General features: G+C 44.1%; 1 protein-coding gene across 3 annotated transcripts; it reads right to left on the bottom strand.

The window, feature by feature from the left end:
* Positions 1-16: 16 nt before the first annotated feature.
* Positions 17-24,394, bottom strand: GDAP1L1 (ganglioside induced differentiation associated protein 1 like 1). 3 transcript variants are annotated; one of them, XM_043989073.1, is made up of 7 exons: positions 23,839-23,951; position 23,586; positions 18,293-18,560; positions 17,133-17,306; positions 13,013-13,110; positions 9,958-10,072; positions 17-368 (listed from the first exon to the last, which is right to left on the bottom strand). In XM_043989073.1, the coding sequence occupies exons 1-7, from the start codon at positions 23,949-23,951 to the stop codon at positions 25-27; spliced, it is 1,113 nt and encodes a 370-aa protein (XP_043845008.1). In that variant the 3' UTR covers positions 17-24. The 3 variants fall into 3 exon arrangements, with proteins under 3 accessions (XP_043845008.1, XP_043845006.1, XP_043845007.1); XM_043989071.1 differs by lacking the exon at position 23,586 and having other exon boundaries at positions 18,293-18,485; positions 23,839-24,394; XM_043989072.1 differs by lacking the exon at position 23,586 and having other exon boundaries at positions 18,293-18,562; positions 23,839-23,977.
* Between the last annotated feature and the right edge of the window lie 591 nt (positions 24,395-24,985).

Genomic DNA, 24,985 nt, shown 5'->3' with positions numbered 1-24,985 from the left:
CCAAACACCAAGAACATCCCAGCTCTAGATGTATTTTTTCTTGAGGTACCAGTAAGCAAAGTATCCCATCCCTCCCAGGGAGCCCATCAGGAAGGATGCTCCAAAGAAGGAAGGTGGTTTCCGCTTAACCAGTCGGAACGCATTGGGGATGACAGCAGAAAGTAGTGTGGTGTGTATGTCCCCGAGGACTTTCCGGAAGGCAAAGCGTCTCTGCACCCTCTCAAAGAATGACTGCAGGTTGGGCCGGCTACCATCTTCCCAGTATTTTTTAGACAGTCCCAAGAATTTGAGGCGGTGTAAGGTGGCTCCGAGCAGGACGTCAGCCAGTGTGAAGACACAGCCACAAAGCCACAGCTCACATTTCTGCCCTGGGGAGTAGAGGGAGCAAGATAGGGTAAAAAAAAAAAAAGACATCAAACTCATGCTTCCCTGGCCACCAAATCAGCCTCTATTAGTGGTGATGTGGGTCTGGAATGCCTCCTTTGATTCCTAAAATGTTCTTTACTTATCACATTCCTTGCTCAGAACTCTTCAGAGGCTTCCCTTTCTCTAGTCCAAACCCTTAGTCTGGCATTAGCCTGTCCAAACACTGACATCTGTTACTGCCCTATAGACCTCCACCATGCTAGCCAAGTTGTCTTCTCTTTACTCTTTGTTTTGTTTTGTTTTTTTAATTTTTAATTTTTTTTTTGGTTGGGCAATGAGGGTTAAGTGACTTGCTTAAGGTCACACAGCTAGTAAGTGTCAAGTGTCTGAGGATGGATTTGAACTCAGGTCCTCCTGACTCCAGGGCCAGTGCTCTATCCACTGTGCCACCTGGCTGCCCTCTCTTTACTCTTTAAATATAGTATGTGTTGACTATGGTACCATTTCACTTGTCTAAGCCCTAACTGTTTGTTTTTTGAAGACTAATTCATTTTATAATTTTTCCAGAAAACTTTCATTCACTGCGCTACCCCCTTATCATCACTTTGTCCTTTGAACTCTTAGGACTGGAAGTATGATTTGATGTAGAGAGCAGTGGAATATGAGCCTCTGGGTTTAAATCTTAGTTCCTACACTGCCTACTTCTGTGACTTTGGAAAAAGTATGTAACTTCTTTTGTCACCTCAACTTCTTATGTGTAAAATAAGACAGACAATATGAACAGCTCTAAATCCAATGGTCCTACTACTAGCTAGACCACTTGCTTGTCACTAATAATAATAGTAATAGGAATTATAATAATAGCTAACATGTATATAGTCCCTACTATGGGTAGCTAGGTGGCACAGTAGATAAAGCACCAAGTTTGAAGTCAGGAGAATCTGAGTTCAAATCTGGCCTCAAATACTTACTAGCTGGGTGCACCTGGGCAAACTCACTTAACCTCTGTTTGCCTCAGTTTCCTCATTTGTAAAATGTGGATAATAATAAAAGCACCTACCTCCCAGCATTGTTGTGAGGATCAGATGAGATGATATTTGTAAAGTACTTAGCACAGTGCTTGGCACATAGTAGGTGCTGTGTAAATGCTAGCTATAATTGTGGTTGTGATGCTGCTGCTGCTGACAATGATGACAATGATGATGGTGGCTAACCAAGTGCTGGGATACAAGCTGCTGGAACTGGATTTAAATGGAGACATTGGAGCTCAAATGGTCCAAGGACACCAGGTGTTGAGCAGAAGCCAAATTGAGCCATTTTGGGGAACTACTGTGGACTTAACCTCTTCCCTTGTCTCTCACAGATGCTACTTGTGGAGAGACAAATAAACCTGACAACCTTCCTCCATCTTGCCTTAGAACCCTGTCATTTTCTTCTTGTTGCTGCACATTTCAATTAAGAGAACTTGACTTTGGCCACCATAGAAGAGACAGAATTTTTCAAAGAGAGTCCTTAGGAGGTCCCAGAAATGTTATTCCAGTGACTTTGCCAGGAACTGCAATTGAAGAAAAGGTCTTGGCGATAGAATGAGAAAGTGTAGTGGAAACATCTCTGGACTTGGAGGCAGAGGATCTAGGTTCAAATTCTGGCTCTGCAGATAACTACCTGCAGTTGTGTGACCTTGGGCAAGTCATTTATCTCTTTGGGCTTCTTTTTTTTGTCCTCTATGAAATGAGGAAGGTAGACTACTAGATAGTGGTCTTTAAGGTAGGAAATAGGGAATGACCCCAAGGGATGTGATCAACTAAGGATCCAAAGGATGGTTCTAGTCTTCCCTCTTTCTTTCAAGAGCACCACCATTCTTCTAATCACCCAAGTTCAAAAATCTCAGCATTATCCTTGACTTCTCACTTTCCCCCACTGCACATTTCCAACCAGTTGTCAAACCTTGTCATTTCTACCTCAGCAACATCTCTTCCATTTGTCCCCTTCTCTCTGCTCACATAGCCCCAACTTGAATTCAGCCTATCATTACCTCTCAGGCAATTACAATACTTTTTCAATAAGTGAACACATATATTAGAGGCATATGCTCAATTTTTTATCTATCTATTATTTATACTGATGGGGCATATGATCAGAAACATTTTAGAGACTACTGAACTAAATGATCTCTAAGGACATTCTATCACCAATATTCTAATGAGTTTCCTTGGGCTGGCTGTTCATCCATGCATTTATTCAATAAATGTTTATCAAGCATCTACTGCATGCAGGGCACTATGTTGTGCACTGGGCAGAAAACAGTTTAGATAAGACAAAATCCCTTATAGTCTCATAGGGCATAGCTGTAACATACAATAAATAGTGCATTAGTGAAGTCTGAGGGAGGTCATTAAGGGAGTGTGTATTTAATTGGAGAAGGAATGTTGGGTGGGAATTTTGCACTCGAAAAGAATGAGGGAGAGCTTTGCAGGCTCGGTAAACAGTATGAATGAAATCACAGAGGGCCTATGGTGTGTTCAGGGGATAAAGAGTGGACCAATTTGCCCAGGACAGAATGAATGGAGGACATTTATGAGATAAGACTGGAAAAGTTGGGTAGTTCTAGATTATTTAGAAACTTGAACGACAGGCCTTTGAACATTACTTAGGAGGCAGTAAGGAACTACTGAAAACTTTTGATCAGAGGAGTAACATAACCCTGTATAAGAAAGATTATTATAGCAATGGATTGGAGAGAAGAGAAATTGGAGGTAGAAATGCCTGTTAGGAGTCAGTTATAGTAGTCCAGTAGTATACTATACTATAGTAGTATAGTAGTCCAGGAACATGGTAATCCAGGTGGGTTTAGGGTGTTGGCAGTAGAAATTGAGAGGAAGAGATGAGTGAAAAAAATGTTGAAGAGGTAGAATCAATAGGTCTTGGTAAATGGATAGATGTAAGGGATAGGAAAGATAACCCAAGGTTTTAGTCATGGCCAACCAGTGAATAGTGGTGCCACAGAATAAGGTTGTGAAGTTGGAAGGAGAGTAGAGTTAAGGAAAATAATAAAATCAATTTTAGACATCTTGAGTATGAAACATTAGTGAGATATCCAGAAGCAGCTTGGAGATGTGGGTGTGGAGTTCAGAAGAAGTCAAAGATTGCAGATAGATATTTGGAAATCATATGCAAAGAGGTAGTAGTTGAAGCCATAGTAGAGAATTAGATGGCAAGAGACAGAATGCAGAGAGAGAAAAGAGGGCCAAGGACAGAAACTTAGGTTAACACCTAAATTAAGGGTTCAAAAGAGGATAAAGAACCAGTGAATGGGACAGAAAAGGAATGGATAGTCAAAAGGAGCATCAAGTCATTGTTTAGTCCTGCTTGGGATATGCCAAGGCGATGTAAGACAGAAAGAGGTCCCACCAAAATATCCACAGCAACATTTTGTGCTAGCTCAAGAACAAGAAGCAAAAGTATATTTCCATTGATTGTGAAGTGGCTAAAAACATGGTGGCGCACGAATGAATCAATAAAGAAAAAAGCTATCATTAAGTGCTTACCATGTTCAATGCCCTGTGCTAACTTCAGAGGATACAAATAGAAAAGCAAAATAGTGCTTCTCCAAGTTTGTTTGATAGGCCTCAGTTCTCAAACGCATAGAGAACTGAGTCAAATTTGTTAAAATAAGAGCCATTCTCCAATTGATAGATGATCAAAAGACATGAAGTTTTCAGATGAGATAATCAAAGATTCCTTCCTTATAGCCATATGAAAAAATGCTCTAACTCACTATTTAATGGAGAAATTCAGGTCAAAACAATTCTGGGTACTACCCATTGGATTGGATAATAGGACAGCAGAGGAAAATGACAAATGTTGTGAGGGATGTGGGGAAAATGAGACATGAATACACTCTTGGCAAAGTTGTAAACTGATTCAAACATTATGTAGAGTAATTTGGAACTATGGCCAAAGGGCTATAAAATCAAGCATACTCTTTGACCTAGTAATTCCACTATTAAGTTGGTATCCAAAAAGAGATTTTAAAAAATTGAATTCGAAATTGGGGAAATGCCCATCAATTGGGGAATGGCTGAACAAATTGTGGGATGAGATTATGATGAGCAGGATGCTATCAGAAAAACCTGTAAATACTTACATGAGCTGATTCAAAGTGAAATGTACTGTTTACAAAATAACAGCAATATTGTAAGATGGATCTGCTGTGATTGACTTAGTTATTTTCAGCAATACAGTGATCCAAGACAACTCTGAAGAACTTAGGAAAAATACGATCCATCTACAGAGAAAGAACTGATGGTATCTGAATACAGGTTAAAGTATTTTTTGTTAGTTCCTTTTTCTAAAGTTTTTTTTGTCTGTTTTCTTTCATAACCTGACTAACGTGGAAATGTTTTGCATGACTACACATGTATAACTTATATTGAATTGCTTAAATTCTTAAGGGGGGGTGAGGGAGGGAAGAAGAGAATTTGGAACACAAAGTTTTAAAAATTAATGTTAAAATTTGTTTTTACATGTAATTTGGGCAAAAATAAAATTCTAAATATTAAAAAAATTATAGTGCTTCTCAAGAATGATAGGGTCACAGTTGAAGGTCATCAAGTCCTACCACTTCATTTTATAGATAAGGAAACTGGGGTGTAATATCACACAGGTGGCAAATATCAGAGCTAGGATTTGAACTCCAGCCCCTTTGGTGTCTGGTTGCCACTGTATTAGACTGCCTGTGAGACATTCACAGTCTAACAGGGGAGACAACACATATGTGATGTTTCAAACATAATTGGGCCATAGGAAACAACAGACATGAAAAAGTCAGAGGAGCATAGGAAAATATATATAAAGGAAAAGAATATACACAATGACTACAAGAATGTAAATGGAAAGAACAAAAGCTTGAAATAGAATGCTGGGTAGTCATAATGACCAAACAACTCCAGAAGATGTCTTTCTCCTTTCTTTTAAGAGGCGGGGGTGGGGGCAGGGGGGAGGCAGCAAGGATGTGTAGTACTGTCAGACATAGTTAATATATTGGTTAGTTTTCTTGAACTCTTGTTTTCTTTTCTTTTTCTTTTTTTTGAATGATTAAAAATGAATGACACAGGGGCAGCTGGGTGGTGCAGTGGATAGATCACTGGCCCTGGAATCAGGAGTACCTGAGATCAAATCCAGCCTCAGACACTTAACACTTAACTAGCTGTGTGACCCTGGGCAAGTCACTTAACCCCAATTGCCTCACTAAAACAAACAAACAAACAAAAACAAAACAAAAATGAATGACAGAGAGTAATGGATAGGGACATGGTAACTGTGAACAGGCTGTAACATAAAACCAATGGGGAATCTTAAAGAACAGGAACAAAAGGTGTGAAGGAAATGTGTAAGAGAAGATAGGCTGACCACGTGTCAAGGGCAAGAAATGAAAAGTGCGCCTCCTTGTAGTGTCATGAGGGATTGAAGAAGGCCTCCAGCACATTGGGTAGTGAACTTACAGAAAGACATGTTCAAGAGCTGCACAGATTAGGAAGGAATGGATGGGTTATGATCTGGGTCATTGGTAGGAACACCTAAATTGATGACAACAGAGATTCATCTGAATATTTTGAGTAAAATATCTGTAACAAAAGATAGGGATTGCAGAGTAGGGAAATGGATAAAATTGTAAATTAAGGTGAGGTGAAGACAAAAAAGTATCAATTAAAATGAGAAAAAATAGAAAAAGAAAAAAATAATAATGGGCCTCTGAGAGAATCTAGTAGGGTATTCATTCCCTGTGTCAAAAGATACAGAGAGCTCAAAAAGAATGGTGGCTGAAAACAGGTCCTTGAAAATGATAAATGTCCACTGTGATCTTTGGTAGAGTAGTTTTGTTAGAGTGGAAACCAGATGACATCAATTTGAGGTTGAATGATGCAGCAGAACGAGTACTGGACTTAAAGTTAGGAGGCTGATTTTGACATTTACTTATTCTGTGACCATGGGTAGGTCACTTCCCCTCACTGATTCTCCTAATCTGTATAGTCTATTTCCTAATCTGTAAAATGGAGATAATAGTATTCACACAATCTGCCTCATAGGGTTGGTGGGAAAGCATTTTTTAATACATAAAGTGCCAGAGAATATTGAATTGTTATCAACAGATACAGATATTTTCCCAAAAAGTTTAGCAGTGAAGAGAAGAAAGATAGGATTTTAGGAAAATGGTGCAAAAGGGTGAAGGGAAGACTTTAAAATTTTTTTAGGACGGGGGTGATTTGAACATCTCGGTTCGAAGGGGAGAGGGAGACAGTGAAGAAGGGGAGATTGAAGATGCGTGAGAAAAAGATGAGTGCTGTAGCAAAGGTCCAGGAAAGTGGCAGGAGATAATGTGCCCAGGGAGAGGGATCAGTAGCCTCAGTGAGAACTATAGCTATCTCCTCTTCTGTGATGACCAAGAAGGCAGCAAGGGTGGGTGATGGACCCGAGAAGTTTTGAGTAAAGGAAGAAGGTGCTTGAAAGAAGTCATGGCAGATGTCTTCAGTGACATTCTGGGTTATCTGCTCTAAGGGTGGGAGAAGAATTTGAAAGACAAGAGAAGATATCATTTGGAACAAATGCTGTGGGAGTAAGATAAAGAGTCAATGAGAAAAACAACAAAAAAAATAAATTTTTTTAATTAACAAAAAAGTCAATCAGGAGAGAGTAGAATTGTTGTCCAACTGAAATTATGCAAGATGAATTTGCAGTGGGGGAAGTTAGCTTTGTTTTGTGATTTTCTCTACTAATACCCTTTAGTGCTGAAGCAGGGGCAGAGATTGGATTGTGAGTTAACCAGGAATGAGGACTTACATTTAATGCCCTCTAGCTACTATAGAGCAATCTCTCCCTTGTTTTTAAAAAGCTCTGACCTCTTATACCTCTGGTCCAGTTTTCACTGTTCTGTTAATTAAGACAAGTTTTTCCTTACATATAATGGAAATCCCTTCTCTTTATGTTCAGAACCCATGACCAGGAATAACAGCTATTTATTCTCTATCTTCCTTGTGAGAAGCCTTCATTTCACTGAACAATGAACCTTGGTTGGCAGCCAGGCTGGAACAAGTGCCTATGACTAATCAAAGACTTCAAAAGAGCTACTGGAGAGGATGAAGGAAGATGAAGATGAGAAAGGATACAAGAAGACCCAACAGCTGGACCTGGTAGTGTCTCCCAGAAAGACAACTGTTATAGTCACATGACTGAGAAGAATCTGCATCATCTTTTTCCATCCCCTCTTGGAGATGCATGCTCCATCACTACTGGATCAGAAGATAAGAATCCCACATTCTAGCCTCTGTTTATGATGTTACCTTGGGTTTCCTATCCTTACCAAGCCCCAGTTCTTCTCTCCTCTTGCCCACCTTATACCCACTTTACATCTGTAAGATGAAACAGTACAGGAAATTAATGTAATAGGAAAAACCACTGAGGGGAAGCCCAAGGATCATAGGATCACAGATCTAAGGCTGGAAGGGACCCCATGAGTCATCTAGTCCAACTCCCTTACTTTACAGATGAAGAAACTGAGGCCCTGAAAGATCAATCAATCATTAAACATTTATTAAGTGCCTACCATGTCCCAGGCACTGTCCTAAGAGCTGAGGATACAAAAAGAGGCAAAAGACAGTCCCTGCCCTCAAGGAGCCCATAATCTAATGGGGGAGAAAACAAATAAATATATACAAATTCCATATAGGATAAATAGGAAATAATTAAGAGAGGGAGAGCACTAGAATTTGGGTTGGGGAAGGCTTCTTGTAGAAGATGGAATTTTAGCTGGGACTTAAGGGAAGCCAGTAGGTGGAGATGAGGAGGAAAGGCATTCCAGGCATGGGGGGGCAGCCAGAGAAAATACCCAGAGCCAAGAGATAGGATTATTTTCCCCATGGAATAGCCAGGAGGCCAGTGTTACTGCATCCAAGAGTATATATTGGGGTATAAGGTATAAGAAGACTAGAACAGTATGAGGGGGCTAGATTCCAAAGGGCTTCAAATGTCAGAGGATTTTGTATTTGATCCTGGAGGTGATAGGGTGCCACTGGAGTTAATTGAATAGAGGTGTAACATGATCAGACCTACATTTTAGGGAAGTCACCTTAGTGGCTGAATGGAGGTTGGATTGGAGTGGGGAGAGCCTTGAAGCAGGCAGAACCACCAGAAGGCTATTGCAGTGGTCCAGACTTGAAGTGATGAGAGCCTCTTCAAGGGTAGTGGCAATATTAGAGGAGAGAATTATATTTGAAAGATATTACAATTATGAAATTGACAGGCCTTGGCCACAGATTGGATATGGGAGTGAGAGACAGTGAGAAGTTGAGAATAATACAGAGATCTCCAGCTTGAGGAACTGGTGTTGCCCAGACAGTAATAGAGGGGATAGGAGTAGGGGAAAGGGTTTACAAGGAAAGATAATGAATTTGGTTTTGGACATGTTGGGTTTAAAATGTCTACTGAACATCCAGTTTGAGATGAAGTAACTTGCTCATGGTCACACAAGTAGTGCTGGAAGTAACATTTCTTTTTTCTCTTTCTTTCTTTCTTTCTTTCTTTCTTTCTTTCTTTCTTTCTTTCTTTCTTTCTTTCTTTCTTTCTTTCTTTCTTCAGGGCAATGAGGGGTAAGTGACTTGCCCAGGGTCACACAGCTAGTAAGTGTCAAGTGTCTGAGGCTGGATTTGAACTCAGGTCCTCCTGAATCCCTGGCTGGTGCTTTATCCACTACACCACCTAGCTGCCCCCTGGAGGTAAAATTTCAACCCTATTCCTTTGACTCTGGAGTTAGTGCTCTTTCCTCTGTGCTAGTGTCTATCAAGGGTTCAGGGAGGAGAGGAAAATCAAGTTCGAGCTTGAAGAATAGGGCACATTGGAATGGAGGGAGGAAAACATTTTAGGTTAGAAGACATCATAATCCCAGGTACGGAGGTGGGGATAAGCCTGGTGTGTGTGAAGAACAATGAAAATATAGGCTTGACTGAAGGGCTGGGCTTATTTGGAGTGAGGCCAGATTTCAGAGGAACAGCTCTGACATTCTAGGTTCTAATATCCCTTCCAGGTCTGACATTTTATGTTCCGTATTCTAAGGTCCCTTCTACCTCTAATGATCCTTATTCTAGGTTCCAGTGTGTCTTCCAGGTTTGACATTCTATGTTATAAGAGACCTTCCAACTAATATCTTTGGAGGTGTAAAATGCCCTCTTCTATGTTCTAAGGTCTATTTCAGCCAGGTAGAAGAATTCAGATTTGTGGTAGGAAGTGGGTGAATCTCTATAGGGTGTTGATCAGGGGAATGGAAGGTGAAAGCACTGTCTTAGAAAGATGCTTTGGAAGACTATGCAGGATGGATGGATGGAGAGATGGAGAGAGAGTGGTAGGAAGCCGAGGCTTTCAGTGCTTTGAGAACCTTAGTGGAAAGAACTTAATGTAGTTTGAAAGAGAACACACCAAGACAGACCTGAGCTGAGCTGAGCTGAGTTCTGAACCTGTTTTCTATGGGGTTTAAGAAATCAGTGTTGTTTCTCTTCCACTTCCCCACCCCAACCCCATTTCCACATGCCCTTGACCTACCCTCATATTCCAGCTTCCTCTTCTCCAGTTCAGCTTCAATTTGGTCCAGTACCATGGCCAATTCCCCCAGGATTTTCTTAAGGTAGTTGACATTGTCATGTTCCAGGATCTTGGCCTGAGGAGAACCAGAGCTAAGTTGAAAGAGGTGAACCAGGGAGACCCCAAGGAGCTAAGCTTCCCCACTCCATGTTCCCAAAGCTCACTCCACCTGTCCATATCCAGATATGAGAGGGTGAGAGACAGTAGGAGCTAAGGATATAGTATATATTAGTGGAAAGGTACTTGGACCAAATGTCAGAAAATCTGAGTTTCAGGTCCAGCACTGCTTCTTACTAGCTATGTGACCTTAAATAAATCCCTTCCCCATTTTGGCCTCAGGTTTTCATCTGAAAAAATGAGAGAGTTGGATTAGATAATCTCTAAATTGGCAGTCAAATGGATAGACCATTGGGACTAGAGTCAGAAAGACATGAGTTCATTCAAATCTAGCTCAAGCACTTTCTAGCTGTGTGACCCAGGGCAAGTTCCTTAATCTCTGTCTACCTCAGTTTCCTTATCTGTAAAATTGGGATTAATAATAGCATCTACTGCCTCAGGATGTTGTGAGGACTAAATGAGGTATTATAAAGTACTTTGAAAACATTATAAAAATGCTAGCTATTGTGATTATTATTCTAATGCTGACATTCTATGTCCTATAATCTAAGGTTCTATTCAGTTAGTAATCAGCAGCAGCATCATTATAGTTAACATATAGTGCTTACCATGTACCAGGCTCTGTGCTTAGTGCTTTATGATTATTATCTCATTTGATCCTCACAACAACCCCGAGAGGTAGGTGATATTATCTTCCTCATTTTACATATGAGAAAACTGAGACAGAGGTAAAGTGACATGCCTAGGGTCACATAGTTGGTATGTGTCTGAGGTCAGATTTGAACTCAGGTCTTCCTGATTCAAGGCCCATCACTCTCTCTACTGTGCCAGCAGTTAATATTCTATTATTACTAATATTCTAATATTCTGTATTCTCAGGTTCCTTCCAACTCTCATTTTCTACGTTCCAAGGTTTCTTCCAGTGCTGACATCCCATGTTTGATGTTCTTGGGTTCCTTCCAGCACTAACATTCTCTAGTTCTCTTCTGCTTTGGTATATCTGTTCTATCCACTATTGATTTACTGTGTAATTATTATGCACCCAGTGTCACACTAGCTGGGGACAGAATAGAAGGAGAAGACAAAAACTATGAGAATTACATAGTCTAGTTGGGAGGAGAAGATTAACACTCATGAAACAATTAGAGAACATGTATTTTGTCTTCTCAAACTATGTTATAAACTCCTGATGCCAAGGATTACATAATTTGTTTCTTCTGTTTTCTCTTCAGAATGTAACTCAGGATTGGGCACATGCTCAGTATCAATAAGAAATTATTAGGTAATTCATGGATCCATGAATGACTGAATGAATGGACAGGTATGAGGAGAATGAAGTGAGGGATAAGGACCAAAATCTCCCTAGAGGTCAGCTCTGATTTTTTTCAGTGGTCCTTGGGAGGCACCATGATGATAACTTGTTGCCCATAGGACCGTAGACTTAGAACTAGGGGGACTTAGAAGCCATAAATTCCCCTTGTTTTTACAGATAAAGCAACTGAGATCTAGCAAGGCTAAGCCATTTGCCTAGAGTCACACAACTAGTAAGATCTGAGGTAAGATCTAAACCCGGGCTTTTCTAATTTCAAGTCTAGTGACCTACTCACTTCACTACATGGTCCATACTCCAGTATCTCAAGCATCCATGATTTTGTTACTGCTCTCTGCACAGACACAGATGGTAACCCAGCCATGCTGCAGGAGACAGTTTCATGAGATGCTGTGGCCAAAAACATCCCCCTGGTGGCTAGCCTTCTGCCCCGTTTAGTCCTTGGGTGACAGGCACAAAGTGCATCATTTGACCATATGTAAAGCTTTTCCACTTTACGAGGATCTGTCAGAATTTGCACATCTCTAGCATAGCCTTCAAGAACTCAAGATCACTTTCACACCATAGTGAGGCATCCAACAACAACAACAGCAACAAGCACTTTAAGGCTTTCAAAACACTTTATAAAGGTTATCTTTTTATCCTCACAGCAACCTTGGAAGGTAGGTGCTGTTATCTCCATTTTACAGATGAGGCAGTCAGAGTTAAAATGACCTGTCCAAAGTCACCCAGCCAATCATCTGAAGCTGGATTTGAACTCAGGTCTTCCCTGACTCCAGGTTCAAAATTGTATCTACTGTAACACCTGACTGCCTCTAATAAATCTTGATGAAGATCTTAAGGAAGGTTTACTGCCCATACTTCCATGGAGCTTCTCCCATGCTTTGATGATGAGGTATGAGACACACACACAGAGGTGTCTTATCATCTTCAGAGTAATAGACTAGTAGAATATTTTGACTAAAAAGGATCTTAGAACATAGAATATCAGAGCTAGAAGAGACCTTATAGAACATTAGAACTGGAAGGGAGCTTAGAGATCACTTTGTAGAACCCCCCAGTTTTACTAAGGAGAAAACAGAGAAGTCATTTGGCTAAGGTCACACAACTTTTTACTCCCAGAACTGGTATGTCTGTTAACCATCCTGATTCCCTCCCCCCCTTCCCAACAATATAGCCAGTGGTCTTATTTGGAGGGCTTTGCATTCATTTGAGTCACTGCTAATTTTCCAGAAGTTTAGCCTCCTCATTGCAGAATCTTCCTGGCCCAGATATTTTTTTGGGGGGGGGCAGGCCAATGAGGGTTAAGTGACTTGCCCAGGGTCACACAGCTAGTAAGTGCCAAATGTCTGAGGTCAGATTTGAACTCAGATCCTCCTGAATCCAGGGCCAGTGCTTTATCCACTGCACCACCTAGCTCCCCGCCCCTCCCCACCCCATGATATTTCTTTCCCTCTAAGAACATGGTAGGATTGTGTGTGTGTGTGTGTGTGTGTGTGTGTGTGTGTGTGTGTGTTAATGTGTGCTAGAGCTGGAACTGGAGCTGGGGTGGGGCTTCAAACAACTCACCATGAGTTTCTTCTGTTTGGAAAGGTAGGGCTCTGATAGCTGAGGCTCTTCTTCATGGTCCAATTTCATCAGGTCAGTGCTGGCATTTGCCAAGTGTCCTAAGAAAAGAAGGCAAGGCAGATCCTGTCCCCTCACTCCCTCCAGCATCTGCCACACAGATAATACTAACAACTCATGTTTCTGGTATCATTTTTTTCTTCTGGGGCAATGAGGATTAAGTGACTTGCCCAGGGTCACGCAGCTAGTAAGTGTCAAGTGTCTGAGGCCAGATTTGAACTCAGGTCCTCCCGAATCCAGGGCTGGTGCTTTATCCACCACACCACCTAGCTGCCCCCACCCCTCCCCGGTATCATTTTAAGGCTTAAAAAAGGGATTGTGCCACATTATTCCTATAAAGCAGGTAGCACAGGTATGATTGATCCCATTTTACAGGGGAGGAGATGGAGGCACAGAGAGGGAAAGTGATCTAAGTGAAAGAATGGGGGATATTTAGCCTGGGGAAGACTCAGGAGGAATATGCTGCTGTCTTCAAGTATTTGAAGGTCTGTCAGGGAAGAGGGAATAGGATTGTTCTTTGTTTTGGGGGGGGTTTTATTTATTTATTTATTTATTTTTGCTGAGGCAATTGGGGTTAAGTGACTTGTCCAGGGTCACACAGCTAGTAAGTGTCAAGGGTCTGAGGCCAGATCTGAACTCAGGTCCTCCTGAATCCAGGGCTGGTGCTCTATCCACTGAGCCACCTAGCTGCCCCTTAGGATTGTTCTTTGTGCTAAAGGGCAGATATAAAAGAAAGTCCCAAAGAGGCGCCTTTGGAACTCCATGCAAGGAAAAGCTGAGAGTCATCTGGAAGGGGAGGCAGTGGGTTTTCCCACTCTGGAGGACTCCAAGTAGAGGCTAAATGACTAGATGCTGGGCATGTTGTGGAAGGGTTTCTTGCCCAGGTGTTGGTTGGACTAGATGACCTCTGAAATTCCTCCCAGCTCAGAGATTCTGTGATGCCTTGTCTCGTCCAATCTCACACAGGTATTTCATCTAGATGTTCAAGAAATTGGCTCCATGGTGGGGTCCCAGGCCTCCTCTCTGCATGCTTTCCTAATTTTTTTTTAGTAGACTCTCACTGGGGATATAGAACAACAGCTAACGTTTATATAGCACTTACTATGTGCCAAGCCCAGTGCTAAGTGCTTTATAATTATTCTCTCATCTGATCCTCATGACAACCCTGGGAGGGAGGTTCTATTATTATCTCCATTTTACACATGAGGATATTGAGACAAAAAGAGGTTAAGTGACTTGCCCGGGGTCATACCAGTAAGTGTCTGAGGCTGAATTTGAACTCAGGTTTTCCTGACTTCCCTTCTGGCGTTCTATCCAGTGTGCCACCTAACTGTCCACTATGTCTATATAGAAGTAACCTGTGGGGCAGCTAGGTGGTGCAGTGGATAGAGCACCAGCCCTGGATTCAGAAGGACTTGAGTTCAAATCCGGCCTCAGACACTTAACACTTACTAGCTGTGTGACCCTGGGCAAGTCACTTAACTCTCATTGCCCCACACAAAAAAACTCAAAACAAAGCAATACCCAGAAGTCACCTGCCTGTCTCCCTGGTTCTTCTAGATTGCCCCGCTCTAGTGTCCAGGCATAGAATCCAGTGAGGACTATATTGTCTGACTTAGAGTTGGGAGATCTAGCTTTGCAAACTGGAACTCAGTCATGTGACTTTGGCAAGCCACGAGACCTCTGTGATCCTCAGTTTCCTCAGTGTTCTCTGTTAGTACTTCCTTCACTGGTAGAGATTGTAGCCAGTGTAAAGTACTATAGAAATATGAGTTATAATAGATAACAGGAGTAATAATCATGATAGAAATAAAGATCAAAACCAGAGACCACTGGAGATTCCATAGGATTGTATCCTAGAACGTGACTAGAAGAAATAACAGAAAGCACACTTGGGTATGATCTTGTTTCCCACCCTTGCCGCCATACACAGACATGCAACTAACTTCTTTCTCCTCCTCCTCCTTCCAACCCAAAGAAGAACCCAATGAGATGCATTGCTCTCACTTCTCAGTCACTAGAGATCACAGGTGATTAGAGGGGGAGGAGGGGAGATTTTAGAATAGAAAGTGACCTAAGAGGTTAATTAGTCCAACTCCCCTGCTTTACTGCTGAGCAAATGGAGGTATAGTGAGGGCAAGTGACTTCCTCAAGGTCACACAGGTAGGAAATACCAGGGCTTGCATTTGAACCCAAGTCCAGGACTCTTTCCACTCTGCCATGGGTCTCGAAGTGTCTTCCTAAATGCTGCTCTCTGATGAGAGGCAGACATCACCTGAAGTGATTATGTCAGATCTATCTTTTCAGCGTCGATTCTTCATATGCCATCCCCACTTAGCTTGCAGTGGTTTCCTTAATTCTTCCTGGTATTACTCCTCACTCTCTTCCTCCTTGTTAGCCAAGGGAAGTCTTTCTCTCTGCCTCTCTCTCTCTCTCCTCACTCCCCTTCTTCTCTCTTCCTCACAATCTCACCCAATCTTTCTCTTCTTCTTAATCTGACAGGATTGGAGTAGTCAGAGCAGGAAGAGAGATTAGCTAACCAGACTCAGAAGGGAAAGAAGAACAGGAAGAAGCAGGAGCCAGCATCATGAAGGGAGAGCACTTCTGGGGAAGGTAGATTTTATACACACACACACACACACACACACACACATATATACATATATATACATGCATGTATATGTATATATAAAGAGAGAGAGTGTGTGTGGTCAGAAGGTACTCAAGAGATCATCTAGTCCAATCCTCTCATTTCCCATTTTACAGATGGGGAAACTGAGGCCTCTCAGGGGTGGTGATTTGCTGAAGGTCATACCAGTTAGTAAGTAGTAGGGCTGGTATTTAAGCCCAGGTCCTCCAGGTTTAGTTCTCCTAGTCTCGGAGTATTTACAGTGAATTCCAAGTCCAGGGTAGGGTGGGAAGGAGTGGTGAACATGTAAACACTTAGCGGCTGAAGGGTGGGAATTTAAGCCAGAGGAAAAGTGTCTCAAGGTGTATTTGCAGGCAGCACTAACAGGAAGGGGCCACTTAGGAAGGAGGGACTTTCTGTGGAAGCCCTTCAAATTATAGCCCTAGATAGCTAAGGGCCACTTGTTTGTTCCCAGGGTCAAAACCCTACTACTCAGCAGTAAGGAGGGAGCCAGGGTACTTGGCATGTCTGGGGTGTCCCTTGGGGGAGGGGACTGTTTCACTTGTGTGGGTCCTGCTTTTGGGGAATATCAGGGTTCCACTGCCTTCTTAGCTTGACCTCACCCTCCCTAGTCTGCTGCAGGCTCTAGGGAGCACCTTCCCAGTTCCTGCTGCCTGGCTATATTAAGCTTCGTCAATGTTTCATGAATGTTTGAAGGTCAAGAGCAACATCTTCTTGTCAGTCAGTCACTTGGGGCAGACATTGGCCCCTCTCAGGGCTACTCAGCATAGGTCTGGCAGGGGAGGGAAAAGAAAGGAAAACCATGGAGGAGGAGGGCTCCCTGTGGGCCTGTCCAGTGATTGATTAGTAGGATCAAACTCCATCAGGCACCTGGCACTGTAAGTCCCAAGGTCTGATCAGCTTCCCTGGCCAAGGTGACTTGTTCTCCTCAGCACCTGCCCAGCTGCTGGGGGTGGGTGGGGGGGTTGGGCTATGTCTACTCTCAACTTCACATGTTCTACCTGGCTCTCTACGATTGGCCCTGGTAAAAGCAATAGCAGCTTTGGTGGGGAGGAAAATGGGGATGCATCCGATGACTGGAGACAACACAGAAGGTCTGGTATTGGTTTGGGGAGGACACTGAACCTAGAATTGGGGAAAAGAAGACAGAGGGCAGAGAAATTTTTTTAAGTATAGTAGAAAAAGGGAAGGAAGGGGAAAGGATCAGTGATAGAGAGGAGAAGAATCTGAAGGATTATGCTTTCATTTAAGCAGAGTAAAAAGAGATGGAGATAAATGTGTCAGCAGAGAAGAGGAGGGAAATCAGAGAGAGAGGTGAGTAGGAAGGGAGAAGAAACAACCAGATGGAAAAAACTGATGCTCAAACCCCTGGCTCTTCCTGCTGGGCTAGGCTTGCCTGGTCTGGCTACTTACTTCGAATCTCGGCCGTGGCATACTTAGGAATCATGGAGTCAGTGGTGAGCTCAGGGTGGAGGATGCAGCCGTGGGTGTAGGCATCCATGGGGAGGGAATCCAGTAGCTCACGGTACTGCAGTACCCGGGCATGAAGCAGGCTGCCAGCCTCAGGTATCAACTGGGCCACATGTTCTGGAATGGGGAAAGAGGAAAGAGGCAGATCTGGGTACGGTCCACAAAGATGGGGATTTCAGAACAGACCCGATGTGCATGTCTTAGGGTCATGGTCTCAGACCTGGGGCTGAAGCAATCACCTTTTCTTCCCTTATGCAAAACCCACTTCCTCTGAACACCATTGCTTGGGAGAGAGCTGGACTCCTCAGGACTCCCTGCTGGTACCAGCATCCCTCAGCAGCAGAGTGAGAAAGGACTTCTGCAAGCATCTAGACCAACCCTCATTTACAAGGGAGGAAACGGGCCCAGAGCAGGGAAGTGGGTTGCTCATGTTCACAGTCAATCACTAGCAGATCTGGGTCTTGGAAATTCCAGGCTAGAGCATCTCCCATCACACAGATGCTCTTGCTTGCTCGTGAGCCTCTTCCCCTGGTGCCTTTTAGGAATCCTCATGCCAGAGATGATCAAAGGAGCTTCCCACTGAGGAACCCTTAGATCTCAAGGGAGTCATAGGCTTTAGGGCTAGAAAGGTCAGAAAGCTAGAAAGAAATCCTCTCATTCAGGGGTCCTTAACTTGGTTTTGGTTCCCATGGTACCTAATTGATGCCCATGGCCTCTTGGGCAGTCTGGTGAAGCTTATATATATATATATTCCTCAAAATAATATTTTTAAACATAAGATTACAAAAGAATATTGAAATACAGTTCATATGTATATATATACATATACAGACAGACATACACACACATACACCTACACCTACATATACATATACACATAGGCACATGTATGTATGTATTTAAAAATATAGTTCACTGACCCCAGGTTAAGAACTCTAGTCCAACCCTTGCATTTTGCCAGTGTGGAGGCTTAGGCACAGAGGGAGAAATAACTTTTTTCATAGGTACATAGCTAGCAAGTGGCAGAGCCCATGGTGTTCTCCATGCTCCTGTGCCTGTCCCCAGCCTTCAGGGCTTCTCCCAAGGTGAAGAGGCAGCCATACCTCCAGTGAAAGTGCGTTCCACGTAGTCTATGATCTGGTCGTAATCACTGATAATGTTGTCTCGGTGAATGATGACGGGGACTTCTTCGCCCAGGTTCAGGCGCATGAACCACGGTTCCTTGGGCTCACTCAGAGGCAAGCTGACATCCCGCTCATCACAGGCTAGCCCCTTCTCTGCAATCACCAGCCGTACCTGGGTGGGGGTTGGGGTGGAGGGGCTCAGAGGGGACAGGGGCATGGGAAGAGCCCAGACACACACAGGGGGAAACTCTGTTCAGGGGAGATGGGGGGCATGTGGGGAGGGAGATAACACACAATAGGGTATAATACTGTTTTGGGGGATGCGAGCTGGGAGTAACCTGGCAGGGACCTGGGTCCCTAAACACTCTGCTCATCCTCCTGAGGGTGGGCCCAATCAGTTACAAGGAGGCATTCTCCACCATGTTCTCCTGTCTCATTGCTACAGAATGTTAGAGTTGGAAGGGACATTAGGGCACAAAACAAAGAATATCAGAGCTGGAAAGGACCGTAGAGATCATCTGATTCACCCCTCTCATTTTCCAGAGGCCCAAAGAGGCTAAGTCCAAGGCTGGATGCTCATTAATCAAAGCCCGAGATCCTCATATTTCATGGCAGGTAGGAGGAGGCTTGTTCTGTCCGTGAGTCTGGATGTCAATGTCTGCCAGTGGGAGCACTGTGGGGCTGAATGGGAGCTCTTCGTGGGTGGGGAGTACTGTTTCTCCGTGCCTCTACAAGCACTTAGGCACCTGCATATGACACAGAGCATGTGTGTACACACTCTAAAGCGGGCCACAAACACAAGCTATATATGATATGTGAGCACCTGAACATCTATGACAAAGGGTATAAGGCATCCTTGCTCTTCCTTCTCCCTACTTGCATGGGGTACAGTGGTGAGGGCTGGGAGAGTTGGGAGAAAAGTTTTATGTTCTTCCTGAGTTCTTTCCTGGAATGTTAGTCAATGCTTTCTAACTTGGCCAAGGCACTGTCTCCCCTTCTTCCCTAGTAGTGCCAGTACCCCTGGACAGGGAGGCAGCACTTGGATTCCCCTTTCAGGGGCCACAGCAAAAGATTCAGATTCCAAGGGAGGAGAGCACTAAAAACAATACCACACAGAGAGAGCAGGTACCATAATTGCTGCACATGGAAAAGTCCTAGATTGGGGGTCAGGAGTCCTGGATTCCATTCCTGGACTTCCCACTGACTCACCGTGTGATCTTGGGCTATGCCCTCACTTTCCCTGGCCTTCAGCTTCCCCATCTGTTAAATGGGGTGGTTGGACTGGAGCTCTGATGTTCTGCATGCTATAATTTTTATAGTAAAAGGGCTTGACATCTGTGCAGTAAGTTACATCAATCATTCTACACCAATGACTTATTCCCTCGTGACCGTGGTTTCCTCATCACAAAATGATAGTCTCTAAGCTCTCTTTCAACTGTAAAATCCTTTGCTTGTCACCTACATTAAACTTTTAGAAGTGAGGGAGGTTGGAAGCGGGGGAGGGGGGAGGAAGGAGCTACTGATGTTTTATTTAGGGAGAGTGACTTAGGGTAAATGTTGTTCTAGGTGTGAGGTTGCGGAAGCTACCAAGGAGAATCTCTTTTTCTGAGTCAAGCTGTGGGCCAAAGCAGTTGGAAAGTCTAGCTGGGGGTGGGGAAGGGCCATCAGGTTCATCTGCTCAGCTTTGCCATCTTTGCTGTGCAGGGGTAGGGCCAGCCTTAAATAGAAATTGGAGGGGCTCCTGGAAGGGATTCCTGTCCCTAGTTATCATGCCTACCCAGGTGGAAAGAGTGCTGGACTTCTGAGTTAGAAAACCTAGGTTATAGGACCAGCTCTGCCATGTAACTACCTGCATGACCTTGGCCAAGTCACTTCATCTTTGGGGGCTTCAGTTTCCCCAACTGTGAAATGAGAAGGTTGAACAAGATTGTGACTAAAGTCTCAGCTCTAAATTCCTCCCTAACCTGGTTCCTTCCTACCCTTCCAATCTTCTTACTCCTTACATCACTAACCCCATCCCACATCTTCTGCTGTCCAGTGATACTACCCTCCTTGCTGTTCTTTGTACTAGAGGCTCTAGGCATATTCTCTTGAATCCATCTCTCAACCCCAGGCATTTTCATTTGCTGTCTGTCTTGCCTACAACACTCTCCTTCCTCATCTTTTCCTCTGAACTTCCTTGTCTTCTTGCAAGTCCCAGCTAAAATCCCACCTTCAGCTTTCCCTCTATGGATTATCTCCTATTTATCTTGTGTATAAGATTCAGAGATATTTGGACCCCTCTCCCCCATTAGACCATGAATTCCTTGAGCTCAAGGGTTGTATTTTGCCTTTCTCTGTATCCTCAGCACCTCACATAGTGCCTGTGCATAATAGGCACTTAATAAATTATTATTTACAGACTTTTCTGAGTTCTATTTCAATTCAATGAGCATTTATTAAGCACCCACTGTGTGTAGGGCACTGGGGATACAAACAATCCCATCCCTCACATTCTGTGTTTTGTATTTGGAGATCTTTTCTAATTAAAAACATGCTATGATTTCATGACTATCATTTCAGATAGTCTCCACTATTAGTGACTCATTCCTTTGGCTTAAGTATCACTCTCTCCAGGATCCTCTGGCAAGCTGTAAATCCTTCCTCCCCTTACCCTAGGGAGAGAACATTCATTCCTTACTCTTTAGAGTGAATGTTTCATACTATTTTTTTTCTGAAGAAAAAGGGCACCTGAAAGCACTGTATCGGGGATCAAAAATGATAATAGATCACATTTCTGTAGCAGGGGATAGTATACATCTTCACGTCAAATTCCTCTGAACCTTAAAGACTGCCCAGTCTTACAGAGGCCCCATTTAAAGTGGAAAAAAGTCCCTATTAGTAAATAGGTAGAAAGACTTCAAACCATCACCAAGCTACACCCTAATAGGATTACAATGCTCAGATTTTAGAGCTTGAAGGGTCTTTAGAGAACATTTAGTTCAACCTCCTTATTTCACAGATTAGGAAATTGAGGCCCAAAGAGGCCCACTGATTTGTTCAAGGCCACAAAGCTACTAAGAGGCAGACCCAGGATTTAAACTTAGGCCTTCTGATCCCAAGTCAAGTCCTTTTTCTGTAACATACCACAGCTACCTCCTCAAGTTTATGATGCTTTTAAATGGTGACAGTTCTGAAAAGGGGAAAGGGTGGGAGCAATGACTAGTGCATGTTTATAATTGAGGAGAAAAGCTAAGGCCAACCCAAGGGTTGGTCATCCAGAAGTTTGATCAAGATTGGAAAGTACCTGTAGGAACACAAAGACTTAAGGAAAGCAGGGGGCTCCTTAGAGGACTGGGGACCATAGGAACTGACACCTGTCAGAGTTCACTGTTCCCCATGTTAAAAGTCAAAGCGAAGAGATCTGAGCTCCTCTCAGCAGAGCCTCACCAGTGTCCCTGACCATGGTGCTGAACACAAGGATATTTTTTTTTTTCCCCACTCTGCCCTCCCACATTTCTTCCTAGTACTTCCCAGGACCTGACTTCCAGTCAGCAACTGATTGTGTTGTTGTTGTTCCATTGTTCCAGTCGTGCCTGACCCTTTGTGACCCCATTTGGGGTTTTCTTGGCAAAGATGCTGGAGTGGGGAGGATCTCAAGTCCCTCCTTCACTCCCTAGAACCACACTGTTACAGCCTTTCCCCAACCCAGCCCCAACTCTTGGAGAAATATCTACCTAAAAGGACATAGAGAAGGAGTGAGATATTACAGAAAGAGCAGCAGACTAGAGTCCAGAGACCTGAGTTCTAGTCCTGGATCAACCACTAACCTGCTGTTTGACCTTGGGAAAGTTAATTCTCTTCCTCAGTACTCTGATCTATACAATTGAGAGTGTGTGTTTGGGGGTGTGTGAGAGTTGGATCTCTAAAATCCTTACTATGCTATGCAATTCTAAATTCTCTCCTCTTCCCTCACTGTCCCTACCTCGGAGTGTGTGTGTGTGGGGGGGGGGAAGGGATGTGTGTGATATTCCTTCTTCCTCTGTTTCTCTGGCCATTCTCAGGTATTATGAACTCCATAGTTATGGCTCCTGGGTTTCACTCAGAAAGTTGGTATCATTGAAGCTCATTTGCAGGGAAACTGTAAGGTTCAAAGGGTTAATGAATCAAGGGTGTCCTGTGCCTTTAAATGTGCCTGCCTAGCTCTGAAAGGGCCCAGCAGGCCTCAAGGAGCCGTGACAAGCAGAGGAGGGTGGGGAAAATGAGGGGAGGGGGTTAACTCTTTCCTTTCCAGTATGAAAATAGGCCGGGAGGGGAAAGTAGTAGTGTAAGGTAGTGTAGAGGTATTGGCTGCAGCTCCAGATGCTGAGAGCTTCTGGGGAAAAGACAGTTCTTCTGGTTTCCCTGACAACCGCTATTATAAAGCCAGTAAGCATCAAAGGAATTAAGAATTGGAAGGGATCTTAGAATCCAACCCCCTTACTTTACAGTTGAAAAAACTGAGGGTCAGGATGGGAAGTGACTTGCCTAAGGTCACAGGGATAGTAAGTAGGAGAGCTAAAATTCTAACCTGGATTCTCTGACCCCAAATCTCATTCTTATAAAAACAAAAACTATTTCATGTTACTTTCAGAACCCAGGAAACTTTGAATCCATTGGTTTGAGAGGTGAGTAGGTATAGGGAGGACTGAGCCTGTGTGAGTGGGGAGGAGAAAGGTGGCTGAGTGAAGTCCCTAATCCCCGAAGACTGGAATTTGTGAGACCTTGGTTCCAATTCATTACATGGCCCTGGGGAAGTAATTGTTCTAGGTTTTAGTCTCCTCCTTTGTAAAGTGATGGGGTTGAAATAAACAGTTTCTGAGAGACCCTGTAGCTCCAAATCTGTGGACTTGGGGTGCTTTAAAGCCATAGACACTCCACTTACCCCAACCCCCATCTCCACCTCTGTGGGAAAAGGTTGGAGCTAGCTCTTTTGGGCTGGGCTGGGCTGGGCTGCAGTGTCTGGGACAAAGGATGATAGGGTCTTGTATGGCAGGTCTGAGAAAACAGTAGTTCTTCCAGCTGAGCCCCTCAGACCCCCTTCCTTCCTCTCTTCCTTCTGACAGCAGCTTTCTTTGCTGTTTTCTTTGTCTATAGTTGTCTGCTTGGTCCCATCCCCTCCCCTCCCCCTTCCATTCTTAGCTTCTCCTTGGGAACCAGAATAGCCAGGCAGAAGGATTGAGCAGGTCTCAGACACCGGGAGTTGGGTGGGTAGGTGAGTGGGTTGGGGACAGCTGCCTCCTCCACCCGGAACCCTCAACTGCAACTATAACCTGCCAAGAAAGCCAGGCTAGCTGCAGGCTGGGGCTGAAGCACCCGGGGAAAACCCAGGATATTGGCTGTTCCTCGGGGATGAGGAGAGGGAAGCCTCGCCTACTCCAACACTCCTCCCCCCACCAAGCTCAGGTCCCATACCATCCCAGGGCCCCTGTAGCAGGAGGCTCCAATACCCAGGCTTCTGGGTTCCCCGCTCCCACTGCCCTCCAGAACCTGCCTCCTGCATGTACCTTCTGGGAGCTGAAGGACTGAGTCCAGTGATAGAGAACCAGGCTCTCCTTGGCCCACTGGGAGGGGTCAGCCGCCTCCTGGCCCTCCGAGGCCTCCGGAGCCTTCCCTGCATCACTCTCCAGCGCCGAAATGGGCCACCAGCTACACTTGGTGGGAGTCAGGTTGTTCGGCGTCGCCATGACAGGCTGAGCTCGGAAGGAAAGGGGGAAGGAAGCTTCCTAGTGGTGGCAGGAGCAGCAGCAGCAGCGTTCACGGAGCATCACATGGCCTCTCCAAACCCTCTGTTGTCACTGGGGCTCCAGGCTGGAATCTCATTACTCATCGGGGGGCTCCAGAGGGACCAGCAGGGAACCTGCCCCTGCCCCACCCTGGAGGGTCACTGCAGAATTCACTACCCTGCTTCTGCTCCAGCCCAAACCCAGAGCTGGCCCCAGCAGTTCTGCAAGACACCTGAGAATCCCTAGGGTGATTGGGAATTTGATTTATGATGGAGAGATCATCCCGCCCACAGGGGAAGGGACCTTCACCTCTTCTGTCGAGGACATCACTGGAGAGGAATAGCAGCCCTGGGCTTGAAGACCTGGTTTAAGTCCTGGCTGTACCAATCACTTGCCATGTGACCTTGAGCAAATTATTGAATATTTTGGGGCCTCAGTTTTCTCATCTGTAAAATGGGACTTTTTCATGTTCTAAGAGTCATTTCATTTTTGCCAGTCTGTGTTCTACATTCCCTTATAGTTTTTACCTTCTATGATTCTGAGAGAGGGCCAGTCTTAAGTACAGGTGACTACCTGATAGTGGGATTTTAGTATTTCCCATCCCCACCCCCAAACCTCCTCTTACTTAGAAAGGCAGCAAGGTTCATCGAGAGCACTGACCTGGGTTTGAGTCCCACCTGTGCCATTATTTGTGTGACTTTTTTCACCTCAATAAAATGAGGAATAATCACATACACACACTACTTAACTCTGGGGACCATACTTTTCTTTATAAGGACAGGGACTGGAGCCATGCTTTTGTTGGTATAGGAACTCCCAAATGAGGCATCTCACTCTATCATGCAGGTCTATACCTTTTCTGAGTAGCTCCCTAAAGGACAGAGAAGTTAAATGATTTACCCAGGATCACACAGCCAGGATGTCAGTT

The sequence above is a fragment of the Dromiciops gliroides genome, chromosome 2 (genome assembly GCF_019393635.1).
Source record: "Dromiciops gliroides isolate mDroGli1 chromosome 2, mDroGli1.pri, whole genome shotgun sequence".
Taxonomy (NCBI): Eukaryota; Metazoa; Chordata; class Mammalia; order Microbiotheria; family Microbiotheriidae; genus Dromiciops; species Dromiciops gliroides.
This window is presented reverse-complemented; position numbering and strand designations above follow the sequence as displayed.

Bases quoted from the DNA above. Each gene is read 5' to 3' on its own strand.
- GDAP1L1 (XM_043989073.1), bottom strand. From the start codon at position 23,951: ATGCAGGGAAGGCTCCGGAGGCCTCGGAGGGCCAGGAGGCGGCTGACC. The intron at 13,111-17,132 runs GTAAGTAGCCAG...TTCTTTTCTTAG, and splicing joins TGCCACGGCCGAGATTCGAA to GACACTTGGCAAATGCCAGC. The intron at 10,073-13,012 runs GTGAGTTGTTTG...GGTTCTCCTCAG, and splicing joins CCAAACAGAAGAAACTCATG to GCCAAGATCCTGGAACATGA.